At 40.8% G+C, this 16,346-nt stretch overlaps 6 protein-coding genes and 1 non-coding gene across 7 annotated transcripts; 4 read left to right on the forward strand and 3 right to left on the reverse strand.

The window, feature by feature from the left end:
• Window positions 1-1,641: 1,641 nt before the first annotated feature.
• On the forward strand, window positions 1,642-1,715 carry tRNA-His. Its single transcript has one exon. It is a non-coding gene; the product is annotated as a tRNA-His (tRNA).
• Window positions 1,716-3,018: 1,303 nt separating this feature from the next.
• orf340a (hypothetical protein) lies at window positions 3,019-4,041 on the forward strand. The gene has a single exon. It carries the CDS (start codon window positions 3,019-3,021, stop codon window positions 4,039-4,041), a length of 1,023 nt encoding a protein of 340 aa, YP_010185162.1.
• On the forward strand, window positions 4,034-5,065 carry orf343a (hypothetical protein). The gene has a single exon. It carries the CDS (start codon window positions 4,034-4,036, stop codon window positions 5,063-5,065), a length of 1,032 nt encoding a protein of 343 aa, YP_010185163.1.
• An 871-nt stretch (window positions 5,066-5,936) lies between these two features.
• On the forward strand, window positions 5,937-7,190 carry orf417a (hypothetical protein). Its single transcript has one exon. The coding sequence runs from the start codon at window positions 5,937-5,939 to the stop codon at window positions 7,188-7,190; it is 1,254 nt and encodes a 417-aa protein (YP_010185164.1).
• Window positions 7,191-7,264: 74 nt separating this feature from the next.
• On the reverse strand, window positions 7,265-7,570 carry orf101b (hypothetical protein). Its single transcript has one exon. The coding sequence runs from the start codon at window positions 7,568-7,570 to the stop codon at window positions 7,265-7,267; it is 306 nt and encodes a 101-aa protein (YP_010185165.1).
• Window positions 7,571-8,131: 561 nt separating this feature from the next.
• Window positions 8,132-12,304, reverse strand: orf1390a (hypothetical protein). The gene has a single exon. It carries the CDS (start codon window positions 12,302-12,304, stop codon window positions 8,132-8,134), a length of 4,173 nt encoding a protein of 1,390 aa, YP_010185166.1.
• Window positions 12,234-14,666, reverse strand: orf810a (hypothetical protein). The gene has a single exon. The coding sequence runs from the start codon at window positions 14,664-14,666 to the stop codon at window positions 12,234-12,236; it is 2,433 nt and encodes an 810-aa protein (YP_010185167.1).
• Between the last annotated feature and the right edge of the window lie 1,680 nt (window positions 14,667-16,346).

A 16,346-nucleotide genomic window follows, 5' to 3' on the forward strand; every position in this document is an offset into this window, starting at 1 on the left:
GTCGAACTATAAAGAAAGGGGCTAAGGTTACGAAGTAAGGTCAGCTGGTTAAGGAAAGCTCAGGTTATGAAATAGTTTTGCCGTTAATTAATAATTAATTAAAATTAAGTAGTAGTGAGACGTCGGTACGGAGTTGCGTCAGCTGTGGATATAGACTAGGCTAAGGGACGGACTTCATCTCTTCTATTCTCTTCACTTACGCCTTACACTTCCGCTGAGTCTAACGAGGCTCAGGTGCGGAGCCTTCCACTGTGGACCGAGACTACGCAAAGGCAGAACACCATAGAAACTTCACTGACTTTATCATATGATTTCGCTACGCTCAATAAGAACCCGGAATAGCGGAAATAGGTTCGTGTTCCGCTTCCAAAGTCAGTCGTCTTTGCCCAAAGTGTGTGTGAACTTCAGACGACTCTCCAGTGGTTCCATTCCTTTTTACTGTACTTCTGGGTCAACCCAACCCGAATGAGAAGAAGAGGGTCAGCCAAACTGCGGTCCACTTTGTACGCTTGCTGAGCAGACCAATCAGGCATTTTAAAAAAGGGAAGGGAACTTCTCGCCGAAGGAGGCAGTAGGAATGAAGGAGGCGGGAAGCTACCGCTTCTAGAATGCAAGCTTATCCTTTACTTTTTTTAGAGCGTACCGCTCTTTTTTTTTAATAAAATAAGGTTTATGGATGAAGTAATCGGAATGACAAATGGTGACGGTTGCGGAAACCGGATAAAGTCGGGAACCCCCGGTTACCTTTTGTTTTGAATCAAAGTAGCGACGAGCCGAGTATTACGACTACAGGGGGAGAAGCAAAGCTTCGTAGACAGCTTCGCGCTTCTTTCTAGCGACTAGCTGGGTGGCTTGGTAAGCAAGCTACCTTCAGCATCGGTAAAATCCCTATCAATAATAGGCCGGAATGGTGGGGAAGGAGGCCCTCCCTACTTCAATGGAAAGGGGGGAATCGCCGTTTCACAGCCGCTCCTCTACAAACTACCTTTCGCCCAGGGGACATCGTCGGAGAACAATGTCGTGGACAGGGTGAGAACCTTCCGTTGGTTACACCCTTTCAGTGTGGGTTCTTCCATATTTAGATATGGGGATATATCCATATAGAGATCTATATCTTTCTATCGATAGAAAGATCTATTGAGAAATGGATATTTCTCTGGTTTCAAGATCTATGAACAAGAGAGATCCCTAAATATCCATTTGAAAAAAGAGATGAATAGATAGGGCGAAGCCAGCTGAAGAAAGGGCGCTAACGAGCGAGTGAAGTATACGACGTAACGAGGCATTAGAGCAACGGCTTTCTCTGATAGAGGCTCGCTTCTTCAAGTTCCGCTTGCTGCTTTTCATTTTGATCGGAGTAGGTGCTTGCTGCTTGCTCGCTGTCTACTAAATGAGCCTTCACTGCCCGCCCGGCCCCTCTCTTTAATCTTAAGTAAAGTGAAGTCAAATCAATGAAGTGAACAGCCCAACCTCTTTGAAGCTTTGCCAAGAAGCTTCTACTTGTTGAAGCTTTGTTTCCCCTAATTCCGAAACACAACAATAGACTTGCAACTATAGTATAGGAAAAAGCTTATCTTTGATAGCGGGAGTTCAGAAAGGATCTGATCGTAGATAAAGACTTAAACCTGTGCGGGGGTAGGGGCGGATGTAGCCAAGTGGATCAAGGCAGTGGATTGTGAATCCACCATGCGCGGGTTCAATTCCCGTCGTTCGCCCATCAAAAAATGGACCATTTGCTACGGAGACACAAGACAACCCTAGAAAGCTTTTTTCTGCAAGTAATCTCGAGGCTTTCAAACGCATCCAAGCAATTAAATTGGTATCCGATTGAACATAGAAAGCATAGATTCGCGTCGCCTACTTGCTGAAAGCACACAACTTAAACCTAAGATAGCTATCACCCCAGCGGAGTCTAGTCTTCTTATCGAGATGAGCATGAGCGGCCAAGCCCTGCAATGAGATCATGCGCCCTAAGCCTGGGCTACTGTTGTGTGTTCCGATCCTTCCAGTGAGAGCTTGCTCCGCTGTTCGTGGTGGAGTAAGGGCTTAGGATTAGGGGTAAGGGCATGCCTTAAGGCAGCTCGTGACCCAGGGTAGGCGCATTAGACTGAAGTAGTTTTTGTAGCAGGAGATCCCGAACCACAGCTCTCAATCCGATACTAAGAGTTTGCTTCCTTAATGGCGTAATGTAAAAGATAGCAGAGAGTAGTCAGTGTCAGTAGCTCCTTTTTTCCCGAGCGCGGGAGTAAGAGCAGAGGAAAGTAAGCCAGCCGCTGCCGTCTCGTACAAAGTAACTGAAAGGTAGATTGCCCGTAAGCCAAGAGGTGTGGTGAAGTACGTGCTGAGCGGGCGAAAGTTTTGCTTTCTAGGATCGAGATGTTGCCACTCATTTCCTTACTTCTTCGGTGGATCCCTCTTGTTCCTGTTTAGTCCCCTTCGTTTCGGAAGATGTTTCTATTTCTACATCTGTTTCTTCCTGACTTTCCCACCCTTTCTTTGAACCCTGTCAATGAGCGTTGAACCGTTGTTTTAAAAAAGTATAAAGAACACTGTCACACAGAACTATAAAACGCTTTTCTTTCGTGAAACTGGTCCTCCGATATCATCGAATCCTTGTATCTATCTACAAAGAAAAATACATATATCACCCTTATACCCCTTATAGAGATAAGACTGGCCTATCTCTATAGTGAATTCTATCCAGGGTTCTATCATCTATAGAGTGTGGACGCTGGCTACTAGAACTAGCGGTCGTAGGGCAGCATGGAGCTGAGTTAGGCACTTCATGTTTAAAACATTCCAATCCATCTACAGGGGACCCTCTCACAGGGCTAATTTATGGATGCCCAATCCCGGAAAGTATCAGAGGCTGTCGAGCGATCCAGCCTCTCCCTGCATATATGGGTAGTCTAGTACACCACGGTCACAGCGGTGGCGGCCTCATAGTACACCAACGTGCCGGTGTTACTATGCTAAAATCCAAGGCTTATACTCTGGCTTTTAATCTGACCAAATCATATGTTCTGTTCATATATGTCTGTTGATTCTGGATCTAATGTTACTCCTTCAGTCTCTGTTTTGCTATATCGTTATACCACCAGTCGGAATATGAGATCTACGATAGCTTTTCTCAAGAAAAATATTCTGACATCGGGTGTAGCTAGATTACCCGATAAGGTTGCACACCTCTCTCTGGGTAATGATCAACCATCTGATGAATCATCATCCTCCAATGTTGTCTCACGTCGTATTCCTCGTAATATTACGATTAATCGAAATAGAACTCAGATAATGCCTAAGAGTGTTCTGGGTTCCCATATGTCGTATGTCTGTAATTACATGAATAATATTCGTTCTGAAGCGCACTTCAAAGTAAATCCTCCTGTGTTGACTTTTCCTCATGGTTTGATAGACTGTCTATTCGAAAGTAAAAGAACAACCTTTATGGGTTTAGGATATCGTTTTAATCCAGGCCAATCAGAGTTTATCATGCATGATGCTCGATTTCCATCTAGGTTGATGAAGATGAGTTACACTTGCTGGATGAATTCGCTTCATTTATCCATGAGTAAGAAGATGTTATCGGCACGGGAGTTGTGTTCGTTTAGTCGCCAGGATGGAATGAGAAGTGTCTTAGATTTGAATTACTATAAAAACTTAGTGGAGGTTATAACCCTCTTTAATGGTACCTTTGGACGTTTTTTAATATTAACCTGTTCGGGGATTGGTTGCACAGTGTGGTATAAATTTTTCCCATGTATTGATGGTCAAGTTCCTATGGAGCTCTTTACACCTATCGTCTCATATGATCCTATCAACAATATGGACCTTTTGGATCCCTCCTACAATTGTGTTGAGTTTACAGCTCAAAAGGATATATCTGAGAAGATCAAATCATCATTTGCGAATGTTCCCCCGTTTTCTGGGATGAATATCCCGGCTAGTGGTGTGGTTCTTCGGAATGTATGTTTAGGCATAATGATTGCCTTCTTAATTACTACAGGTGTAGTAGATATGAGTAATGTAATGAACAATGTATAGAAGGATCAAAATGGGCATTGTACTTCATTCACTTAGTGTGTCTAACGTCTTACGTTCTCAAAACAACAACCTTGAAGATTGTATTCTAAAGCGCTTTAACTCGTCTTTATGTAGACGTGAACAGCTATTGGAAGATATTCTCTTTGTTTATAACGATTTAACTACAACTACAAGATGGTCTATGCCTCTTGATCAATTCGAATCAATTCTACGACAAATAGCATCGGATGAATACCATCTATCTCCACTAAGATATCTTCTTATCCCGGAGTATGCTTTTCAAAAGTCTTTTGTCGAAGAACTGGTATTATCATACCCTGATATCATGTTTCGAAAATGTCGACAGCATCCTGGTTCTATAGAGGTTCTTTTACCGCATAATGATGATGTAGTGGTCTACACTGGTTTAGCACGTTTCTTGTATCGTCTCTCTTGTGGTAGCTTACCGCATAATGAGGAATGCCGAATATTGAATCAATCAAGTATCGAGTCATTCTATAAAAGTCTTCTAGGTAGAAGGGTTCAAAGGTTGTACTCTATTGAATTAGATGAATCCTTGAATTTCATTCAAAAAAGGCTTTTATTAGAGACGCTGTCTCCTATCCTTCTTGATAGGTCTGTCTATAGACTCATATCAGAGTTATTGGAACTCAATATCTTCTATAAGGATATGTATTATCCACCATCACCTTATGGTATACCAACTCTAGGTGAAATATGCAGAGTCTTATTCAATCTATTCTTGGCCGAAAGCTTTGATCTTGGCTTTGCTCGAAAGTATCCTAGTATTGAGTTTGAGAGGTATTATGATACTGTTTTTATCTTTATTAAAGACGATGAACAAGAACAGGCTTTCTCCGGGATAGAAGATATGCTGGCAGATCTTGATCTAATCAACGGCTATATAAAGTCTATCGATACTTTAGGATGTATGTACTCGAGAATAGGACTTGTCAAGAAAGTCTTGCGTATTGCACCTGATGGCACGTTAGAACGTGGGGAAGATCGATTTGATTGTATTTGATTCGAGTAGGATGTTGCTATGCAGTAGAACGATCGAAGAAAGAAACCTCTTGCATGTGCTCTTTCGTCACTGTTGGATGTGAGGTTACGTAGTATCTCGACTGAGTTGAAGAGGCTTCGCCGACTGAGAACAGAAGAGGCTTCGCCGACTGAGAACACCTAAGAAAGAAAGCTTCTAGAACACTTATCTTATGCAACTACTGTGGTACCACTGCAGTGAGGCTTCGCCGACTGAGAACAGAAGAGGCTTCGCCGACTGAGAACACCGCTACCCTAATAGAAAGCTCCTTGATGTGCCGGATAAAGCAAATCTTGTGCCGGACTCCGATCCCTATGCTTTTCTAACTCACACCAGAACAACTGCTTTCTAAGCTAAAGGAGTTTAAGCCTTCCTGTACAGGGTTCTCTCACAATAGCAAATACAAGCCAGAGATATGTTCTTCTTCTATCTCTTTATCTTTATCTAGAAATATTAGACTACCCTCCCGACCCCTTATAGAGTAAATCAGGCCTATCTCTATAGCTAGAACTCAAAATAGAGTTTGATTATTTCATATAGTTCTACCATCTATAGAGTGTGGGACACTGGGTACTTTAACTATTGGTTGCAGGGCACTGGTTAGTTAAGTAAGAGCTTTACCAGTAAAAACATTCTCCTTTCCTTATATAGAGTCTTCTTTTAAGGCTTCTTGTTTGGATGCCCAATCCCAGAAAGTATAGAGGTAGTTGATTGATTCCTACCTCTCCATGCATATATGGGTTAGTATAGTCTAGTATACCAGGACCACAGGGTGGCGGCCTCATAGTACACCAACGTGCCGGTTTACTATGCAAAATCCAGGGTTTCACTCTGGTTCAAAAGCAAATTTTCTATGATACCAATGATACCAAGTATACGTTCTAATATGTATGTTCTCAAATGTTCTATTGTTACCACATCCCGCATAGTACCAATCCATTGCTATATATCATTTCGTTATATGAGAGCATCACCTGCTTTTTCTCTTTCCAAATTGAAAAATGCTTTGGATGTATCTAAAGTTACTGAGAGGTTGGAGACACTATCTCTGGTTGATGATGACGGTGATCTGGTTGACAATAACCGTGCATCCTCATCTTCATGCTCGACCTCTGGTTCTAACAGACCAAGCGAAGGGGGGATACCTTCTCCAAGATGCTCGGCCTCGGCCAGCGAGATATTTGATCCATTTTCATCTTCGTGTCATCATGTTTTTCTGAGTCGTTATTCATTTTATTCATCTTCATCTTTGTCCTCACAACTAGTGTGTCATCGCGTACCTGGTATGGTAAGACAATTTTTTCTTCCTTATTCTAGTATAAGTTCACTTATGTCATATGTTTCGAGTGAGATTATTCAAAATCCTCTATCTACCGAGTTCAGAAAGACAGTGGATCTATCTCATAGTTTTCTATTTAAGGTACCTCGGGGTTTGCCTGCTTGCATAGACACATATGAGTTATTAAACCTAAAAAAGAAAGTCTTTATGGGATTAATGTTTCGTTTTAAACCTGGTCAAAGACAATTTCTCAAGAATAATATATTAATACCAAAAAGTTTTGAGCATCTCAAACACTTGAGAGATTCGCTTGGTATAGAAATAAGTAAAAACAGTTCCTCTATACGAGATTTGTGTACCTTTACCCATAAAGATGGTATCAAGAGTGCAATTGACCCTAATTATTACAAAAATCTAATAGAGGTAGTAACCTTGTTAAATGGGACCTTTTGCCGTATGTTAATACTAACAACTACGGGAGTTGCTTTCACAGTTTGTTATGGATATTATCCATGTACGGATGGTATAGTACCTATAGATTTATTTAATCCTATTGTTTCATATGACCCATTCAACAATGTAGAGACCCTAGCACCCAATATCCGTTCTGCTATAATTAGCGTTAAGAATGATAGTTTATCAGCAGAGGCAATTAAAACTGCCTATTATCTACCCCCATTGGATGATGTAAATATCCCACAGGAAATAAGTGGTAATGTGCTACGTAACGTTGGATTAGGTATCATAATTGCCGTATTAATTACTACTGGTGTATTAACGATTACTCCGGATCCGGTGGATATCCACCAAGTTATGGAAAATATGTAAAATGATAAGATATATGGGCAGTATACAACATGTGTCTAGCTTATTACGCTCACAAGACCAATAGAACTCTAATATCAGTTCTTATTGTATTCAACAGCGCTATAACAAGGCTTCCCCGGATGATGTCCACCACATGTAGCACAAGGAGCAACTGGAATCATATTAGGATTGCCCCCATACACTGAATAACGGCCTTGCCCCTGTTGACGATTCTGCCACTGTCTAGGCTGCTGCTGCTGAAACTGCTGATTCTGCCTCTGACCTCCATACTGATTTCGACCATAAGCTGACTGACCTCCCCCTATTCTGATTCTGTCCACGCCACTGTCCCTGCTGACCTCCATACCACTGTCTACCCTGTGCTGAAATCTGCTGGTCATCTCTTCCCCTCATCGCATGAGCTTTGCTTCGACCAGGGTGCTTTTAAGCTGGCTTCTTTCTTTGATTGCCCGGTACCTCCCCTCCATCCTACCCTTCATCTTCCCGAGCGCGGATTCTTGTTAAATCGGCTTATAGATTGATAGAACTACAGAGGGTCTGATTCTTCTGAATCAGAGGATATGTAGGTAGTTCGGTGTTTATAGCCAAATGCGACTCTTAAGAGCTTAAGAGATAGGGCAATCGGGACTTGTTGTTGGAAAAAATGCACTTTGTACCCCAAACTCGGATATGACGTTCAACTTTTATGCCTTACCTGACAGCGAGCGATACTTGATGCTCTTCTTCGTTCCAATGGTAGCTTTCTTTAGCTGACATCCTACGTTTAGGCTTGAATGTAGCGTAACACCCATGTGTTATCATAATGGCGATATAACGCTCAATTCTAGCCATAGAATCAAGAGCTCGATAAATCAAGGTAATTTGTGAGCCCTTCTAGTAGCTTCTCGTTTCTCACGCTCTGCCATTGCCATAGACCTCAGACTCAACAACATTGATCTCGGTCATGGGTCATCTAGGTCTTTGATTCGTTCTTGCACCCGCTCCCGGGCATCAGAAGTAATAGAAGAAGTGTTGTTGCCACCAGAGCTCTCATTGCCAGAGCTAGAGGTAGGCTCACAAGTGCTAGTTTCATCAGTGCTTTCTCTTTTTCTTTCTTCTCTTTCACTTCTAGAATCATTTCTATCCCGCTCCCGCGCATCAATGGAATTAGTAGAAGAAGTGCTATCATAGTAGCTTCCATTGCTATCATAGTAGCTTCCATTGCTCTCATAATCATCATACGTAGGCAGGAAGTCAGCTAGCGATTCGAGTCTTTCGTCTCCATACATTTCTTTTCTTTCCATGTATTTAGAGTAAGCGACGTTGACACATGCTATACGATATTTGTACAACATCAAAAGTCTAAGGTTAGCGTTATCTCCCTTCTCTGCTTCTCTTTTTAGCTCCATATGGGTTCTCTCTTTCCATACCCATACGTGTTGTGCTTTATCTTTATCCTTGAATTTCTCAAGAAGTATCTGAACGTCTGGATCATAGGGATAAGGAATATCAGCAGAATAATCCCCAGCATACCAGTTGGATAGTGTAATATCTTCTACTCTTGTCTTACCTTCCCTGATGTCCTTCTGGGTCTTAAAGATAGCATAGGCCCGGTTTGCACATCTGATGTCAGATTTCCAATGCTTGATTAATCTAGGGTTTACTACATCGTCTGAATTGAGTTTGCTTAGCATTTCTTCTGCTTTTGCTTTTCGATCCCAGATCTCTTTCACTCTATCTTTGTTCTCCATTCTAATAACATAGTATTCAATCAATTCATTTTCTTGATCTTCTCCGCGGTCGATTAGGTTTATGATATATTGTTCGTTCTCTCTTCTAGAATCATTTCTATCCCGCGCACTTCTATCATAGTAGGTGTCAGAATCAGTTGTACAGGCTTCATGTTGAGAATAATCATCTATGTCTCGCGCTGTAGTGTAATCATTTGCAGTAGGTGCATAGGTAGAAGTAGGCTCACAAGTGCTAGTTTCATCAGTGGCTTCTCTTTCTCTTTGTTCTCTTTCTCTTCTAAGTTCTTTTACAACTTTATCCCATCCACTGCTAGTTGAAGAATGGTTATCAGAAGTCTTAGTAGTCTCATCTTCTTTATCATCTATAGGAGGTATGATTTCATTCTTATTGTCACTGCCAGAGTCTGAATCACTACCGGAGCTATTGCTATTATCATTGCTTTCATTAGAACTGCCGTAACCAGGGCTAGAGTCTGAATGATTGTCTGAGCTATGATCATCTCTGTCAGCATCCCTCTGATATGTTTCAGGCGTGGTATTTAGGCTTTCATTAGAATCTTTCTCATTATTGATTTTCTTGATAATGTATCTCAAGTCCTGATTTGAGCAGTCTTTTAAGTTTTCCACTTTAAAGGGTGTGGTCTCCAACCAAACATTATTTTCAGTGTATACCACTTTCCTTTTGGTACCGACATCCACATTCATTGCAAGATTCGTAGTTTTCTTAACAATCTGAAGTTGATTCCAATCAACACCAAAGGGAGTCGAATACGGTACACTTTTCTCGTTCTTTCTATTAGCATATTGGTTTTCATACCAATCAATGTCAACAAAATGTTTTGCTGCACCCTTGTGTTTTACTACATCTTTACCATCAATTGTAGTATAGCAATAGGTTTTAGGTGCTAAAAAGAGCCCCCACGCTATTTGATCTTCTAGCTTCAATTTACCTAAGACTGAAGAAGATACCATATCATCTGAGAGTGGGTTACCAAGAACTATAGAGTCTGTGTCTGTGTAGTAGCAGTCCTCTCTTGCTATATATGGATACATATGGATCCTTGCACATGCTGTAATAGCCGCTGCTAGTTGGACTGCAGCATTCTTAGGCGGGTCCCAACTATTTGTTGAACAATCTTTATTGAAATTCGCTACGTATGTATCTTCGTTCAGTTTGTCCCCATTTATGAAAGTATCCTTTCTTACTAATTGATTGTAACAATCTTGATCGCAGATCTCGGTAATAGTCATTTTTGGATTGATACCAAATCTGCCGTAAAGAGAATTCATAAGGATTTTGTAAACATAAGACATTCCTTCATTCCCATCTTTCTTAGCCTTTAACCTGCTATTATATAGATCGTTGACAAAGGTCTTGAAAGGGCTTTCCGTCTTCTTAAAGAGATAGCCACGTAGAGGGTAGATGGTGTAGCCCAAATCGCGAGCATATTTCAACTCCTCGCTATAGTAAACACCTACAAAGTATCCTGTTGGAAAGATGAGAGATCCATTAACCTTTTCCCTATAGGGTAGAAATGGGTTTTTGATAGAATCCGGGCATTTCACAAAAGCCTCAATAAATCCATAGAGGGTGTCTAAATCCTTCTTCCTCAGATCTCCATTCCAGGTTGGTTTACCAGCAGGCATTGGGTATTCTTGCATCACATAGGGATAGAGAGAGTTCACATCATAGTAGTACAAGTTCTCACCTCTTGGTTTATAGACATCAACATGACCTCCGTAGTAGCCCTTCCTGATGAATTTGTCTTCATTCACGTTTGGGATGTGGATTGGAAAAGACGAAGCATCATAGTATTGAATACGAAAGATTCTCATAGCTAGGGATGATATGGTCAAGACTGTATTTATGTTCACATTATAGAGATTCAAGATGATCTCTTGAGCTTTTTTCAACACTCCTCCAAGTAGAAGCACATCCTGCTTCAAATACTCAAGCAATTCTTCTTCCCTAAGAGAGAGATCTTCCACAGTTTTGAGTTGCTCATGATCGAAATCATATTTACCCCCAAGATCCGGACACAGGCTCTGTGCCAGGGTAGCCAGTTTTCCAGGAAGTAGATTTAACGAATCTTTGAAGGAGAATAACAGAACACCTTTCTTATCAACCATCTTTTCATCCACCTCTTGTTGCATCTTTTTGTAGACTTTGATCTCGTAAATTCGATGGTTTCGAATCAGAGGTTTCATTATGTAGTATGGATGATGACAGATTAAGTGCTTAAGCAAGATTATTCCATCGAATCGTGATAAGTTATGGAAGTATATAGACAACGCTGTCTTATACTGTTTAGTAGCTACTACATCAATCCGTTTAACCATCTCATATAGGATCTTATCGCTCCTATCTTTGAAGGATGAATAGAATTTTTTGTAAAGAAAATACTCGCTATAGAAAGTCATAATATCAGCTTTATCCACTTCCTTTTCAGGTAGAACCACCAGTAAACCTACTGCGTATGGAGTCTGCACTTCCATCCCCGTATCATCCTTCATAAGGATTGTCTCAATATCGGCCACCATAAAGGGTCTAACAACTTTTGGATTTGAAGAAAGGATTTGTGATATATTACTATTATAAGTACGTTTCTTATTCGAAATAGGTTTAGCAACAGGGGGTTTTACATCTCTTTTGTCGTTTAAAACCAACGAAAGAAGACCAACACTGTTATTGCTATCGTTGTTGTTTCCAACATTGTTGCCATTATCACTACCGTCCCAGTCTGAATTGTAGCCATTATCATCATGAGAAAGATCCTCTAAAAGGGTATCAAGTACCTTTATGATTTCATCTTTTGATGAGAGATGTTTTTCAAGATTTTGACCAGTTAGAAAGATACGCAGGGCTATTTTTGTAATGATAGCACCTTTGTATTTCTCAAAAACTTGGATAACAGCCCTATAGATATAACGAAATAGTTCCTTATAAGGAAAGAACGCGCTACCATCTAGTGGAGTCAATGGTATTGCATCACATATAGTATATGTAATATCCTTACCATCCTTATCAATTAGGGTCAAGGTAATAAGGAATTTGGAATATCCTTCTACCGATGAGAAGACATAACGAATTAGAAGATCGAAAATAGCGTTGATTATTAAGACGATTTCCAGAACGGTGAAGCCCGGGTCTATATCATGTGCAGCTTGAATCAAAAAAGGATGTGGAGAAGCATATGTTGTATGACGAATACGCGTATAGAATAGATCAGAATCGAAGTAACGGCTTTTGTATGTAGTACAGTATGAACGGGTTGTATGAACCCTTTTGTATGCCCCCTTTTTGACTAACATGCTAATACTGTAAACAATATAGATCGGAAAGCTCTTTTTTGAAAGAATTCCACTTTTGCTCATGAGCCTCATATCTGGTGGCTAATAGGGTGGCTACAGATGCATTTGTTGTATCACTATCGATAGGACCGCATACAGCATTAATATAGGTATTATATGCATTCACTATAATTGTTTTCTTTTTATTCCAAAGATTGTTTTTCTTCCTAAGCTCAGCTGGAATACAATTATTTAAGAGAGATTCGAGTTCCCGAGAAGGAATAACTTTTTTAAATTTTTCTGGATCATGGTAACCTGGTTTGGTTAAATTCATATAGATGAACTCGTTGATCACTAAAAGAGGTGGACCCATCTCCTTATAGGCGTAGGTATAAAACAACGGCAATATAGAGCTACAGTCAGCTGTTGATAGAAAGTTGTCGTGAACTGTGTAGATAGGGGTAGAAGAATCAGAGAGTAAGAAATTGACTACACTCATAGCGAGACGGGCATCCTTTTGATGAATGAAGTTGACGAAGGTTGATGACATCGTTTTTCGACTATCTCGTTCCTCCGAAGGTATTGAGAGAGTTACCTTTTTCCTCGAATGTGTGCTTTTTGAGTAGACCCATATATGAGTCTCAGATGATTTTCGATAATCTTGTATTGTTGTAAATAATGGCACTTTATAGCAAACTGGTTGACCCCTCTCTGATGAGAACCAACCAATATTTTGGATCATATTCATCAAGCAATTCAGTCTAGAATATTTCTCCTTAAAGAAGTCATAAAAGACTTGAGCCACGGCGTTCTGGCGCTTACCCAGATCGAAAGAGAAACTCTCTTGCAGAAAGATACCCGCGCTCATTATTGTTTTCCCATATATCATAGGCATAAAGATTCCTTTCACTATCTTACGCGTCAGCTTACTACCTACAAAAAGAATGAGTGAATCATTTTGATATTTCTTAGTCTCATTTATGTAGACTTGCACTTCCTCGAGAAGGTATTCATAAATATCTTGGATATTGGAATCACCCGGCCGTTGTATAAGATTTGTATTCTTAGCCAGATCTTTATCTAATAAAAAGTAGCTCATTAGCTGATAAGCACTCGCGGAGGCGTCCTGGGTTATAGGATGAGATGTTATAACTTGTACGACTTGAGTCGTTAAATACTCTTTAAATACAACAAGACATGACAGAAACTGTAATGGTTTTTTCGCATCACAAGCTAATCGGGTTAATTCATCATTAGAAGAGACTCGCAAAGCTTCTATCATATTATTATCAAACCATTCCACAGCAGCCTTGTTATTCTCGAAAGATCCGTAAAGGAAGGATGCTGCACAAAAAAAGGAATCTTTGATATTCGAGGTTCTTTGAACGTCTTCTTTTGCAAAGATGACCAGACTTCTGGCTAGATCACGTTCGTGGAAATGTAAAATACCACTGCGGTAAATTCGACCTCGGAAATCCATAAAAGCTGGCAAATAAAAACGGTAGCCCTCGTAGGCTATTGCTAATTTCAATATGTATTGCTCATAGCCTGCACGCTGGATGAGTTTCATCAATTCTTTCAATAAGGTGGCAAGGCGTACACTCTTTGAGAAATGATATGAATAATACAACTTCTTCAATTTCTCATAAATATCCTTAATTTTCAATTTCGATAGAAAACTTGGTAGTATTAAACCCTGCTCAACCAATAGAGACTCATTGGTACGAATATATGACAAGAAAGAGCTATTTACCTTAAATGGTTGACTTTGTAGTTTATTCATGATACCACATAATTCAATGGAAGAATTCTCATGTAATTCGATATAAAAATTATCTAGGTTCTTTGAGCTTAACAAGCGGTAACGCTCATCTACATCCGCAGTTAAACTACTTAAATAACCACCCCTTAGATCTGATAGATACTTAGGCTTTTTATTATCCTGGAGAATACTTTGCCAATCTTCTGGTTTGCAGACCATGGGTAAACTAAACCTTATAGGTAAATCGGATGCGGGGATTTTGCAGTGTACGTAATAAGGTTTAGCTAAATAAAATTCTCCATTTTTCTTACGGATGGGTTCATCTTCAATATTCCCAATAGTCGATATTTCTATCAAATCCCTTATTTCCAAGAATGAAGCTAATTCATTACCAAAATGAAAGGTCCTTTTCGGCAACTCATTAACATTCGGTTTCGGAGCACCAGCTTTAGCAGTAGATATGGATTGTTCATACCTAGATTTGCGATTCTTTAATAATTGGATCTGAGAGCGCACAGTAGTATCTAGACGATCTATTAGAGTCGATAGACGAATGACTGAATCTGATTCCACTGAATTAAACAAGACACTTAACACATGGATGAGTAAAACTTCCAACGTATGTTGACCAAAGACATTGAGTGAGTCTTTCTCTTCAGCAGTGAGCTTAGAACTTTGCAAAAGATAACTCATTGCAGATGAATCATAGCCTTTCTTGACTGATTGAAAACCGCCTTTCTTTCTACCTAGATGCAGCCTCTGTATCCAGATCGAGGAGACTCTTTTAGGATCGACTTAAGCCCAAAGGATGTATCTCATCTTACCATACGCGCCCATTCCATTCCAGGCCAGGGGAGAAGATCTCTTGCTGCGTAATGACCGTACCCTTACATCTTAACTGAACAAGGACTATAACTAAGAGAGTCAACTGTACTAAGACAAAAGTACTAGGAAGATAGATCATGGTTGATTCTTGGGTCGTATCCAGATGGCATGTATATCGCCATAGGAGTACCTAGTTAGGCGTAGTGACTTTCTATCCCTTTTCATAGCAGGCCTCATCAGCCCGCTTGAGGAAAGTAGAAGGTCCAGAGTAAACTCACGTGGTAAGCTCCTCTCTAATAAGGTTACTACACCAGCACCAGCAGCAGAGACGGTAGCTTCATAGGTAGCTCAGCTAGTCGGTTCAATAGCAGCAGGGTAAATTCGGTTAGCTCGCACTGGATCTCTATTCCGATCTTTAGTTACCATCCATGACGTTGGTTGATTTGCCGCAGGGTCACTTTGGTTCTGAAAGGTATGCTGCTGGCTTGAGAAAGAGAGTCTCAACGGCTCGGCTGGTTGTTGTTAACAAAGCAGCGGCGTGTGAAGAGCAAGCAACAAAGCCGATATTCTAAAAGTTCCAAAGTTCTGTCCAAAAGCTTATAATAAGCGACTTCATACCTTGATTCTTTTACCTTCTCAAAAAGGAAAGCCAAGAACCTAAGAGAATCCAGAGCCAATTCCGCCAATTGGGATTCTACGCTAGATGATACGAATCCTAGGCTTGCAGCGCATTCTCGAAGAGCTAATTCTTGCAAAGAGAAGAGCCTATTCAGCTGGCTGCACGAATCCAGCTAGGGCTAAGTAAGGCTGTTTGCGACGATGTTCTCGAATAAGCTCGGAACTTACTCAGTCCCATCAGTAGCCCGCCTTACTACGATTCCACTCTTTTATTGGTGTCCTGGTGTAGAGGGGGAATTGCCACTATCTATTTATATAGATATAGATAGATCCGAATGGCCCTTGCCTTAAGTGCCTCTGGACAGTAGGGATTCCGCCGTAGATCGAGTTCTGGCTGGGACGAAGGTCTGATCCCAGTCTATCTCAATTCCGTAAGAGCTTCTTTCGATTTGTCCATTTATGGTAAATAACCAAAGAACGAACCAAGGCTCTACTTGTAACCAGTATTCTTTCCCGACTCCCCCTATACCACCACCTCCACCCGAACCCACCTACGAACCGCGAATATAGGCCTCAGCCGTAACCAACCGGTTACGTATATAAGAGCTGGATACATTGCCATCTTCTTTTCTTACCTTTTTTAGGAGAAGCACAATGTCATGAGCCTCTCGTACCCGGGCAGAGCGCGCACCTACTTTAGCAACGCTCCGCTCTGTTGCGACCCCAATACCCCTAACAATGTGGATCGACCTACACTCGACTTGATCCTTCTTCACGGAAGGTATGTAGGCAACTCTCCTCAGCCGGAACTCAGTCGAGACCACTTGTACAACATCTTATATAACCATCTTACCCGGGATTCCCTTGCTACAAGTTACTCAATATTTGAAAGAAAAGACTCATCAAGCTCAGGGGCGGATACGAAATCGG

This window comes from Apium graveolens, mitochondrion (genome assembly GCF_009905375.1).
Source record: "Apium graveolens strain L.+W99A mitochondrion, complete genome".
Taxonomy (NCBI): Eukaryota; Viridiplantae; Streptophyta; class Magnoliopsida; order Apiales; family Apiaceae; genus Apium; species Apium graveolens.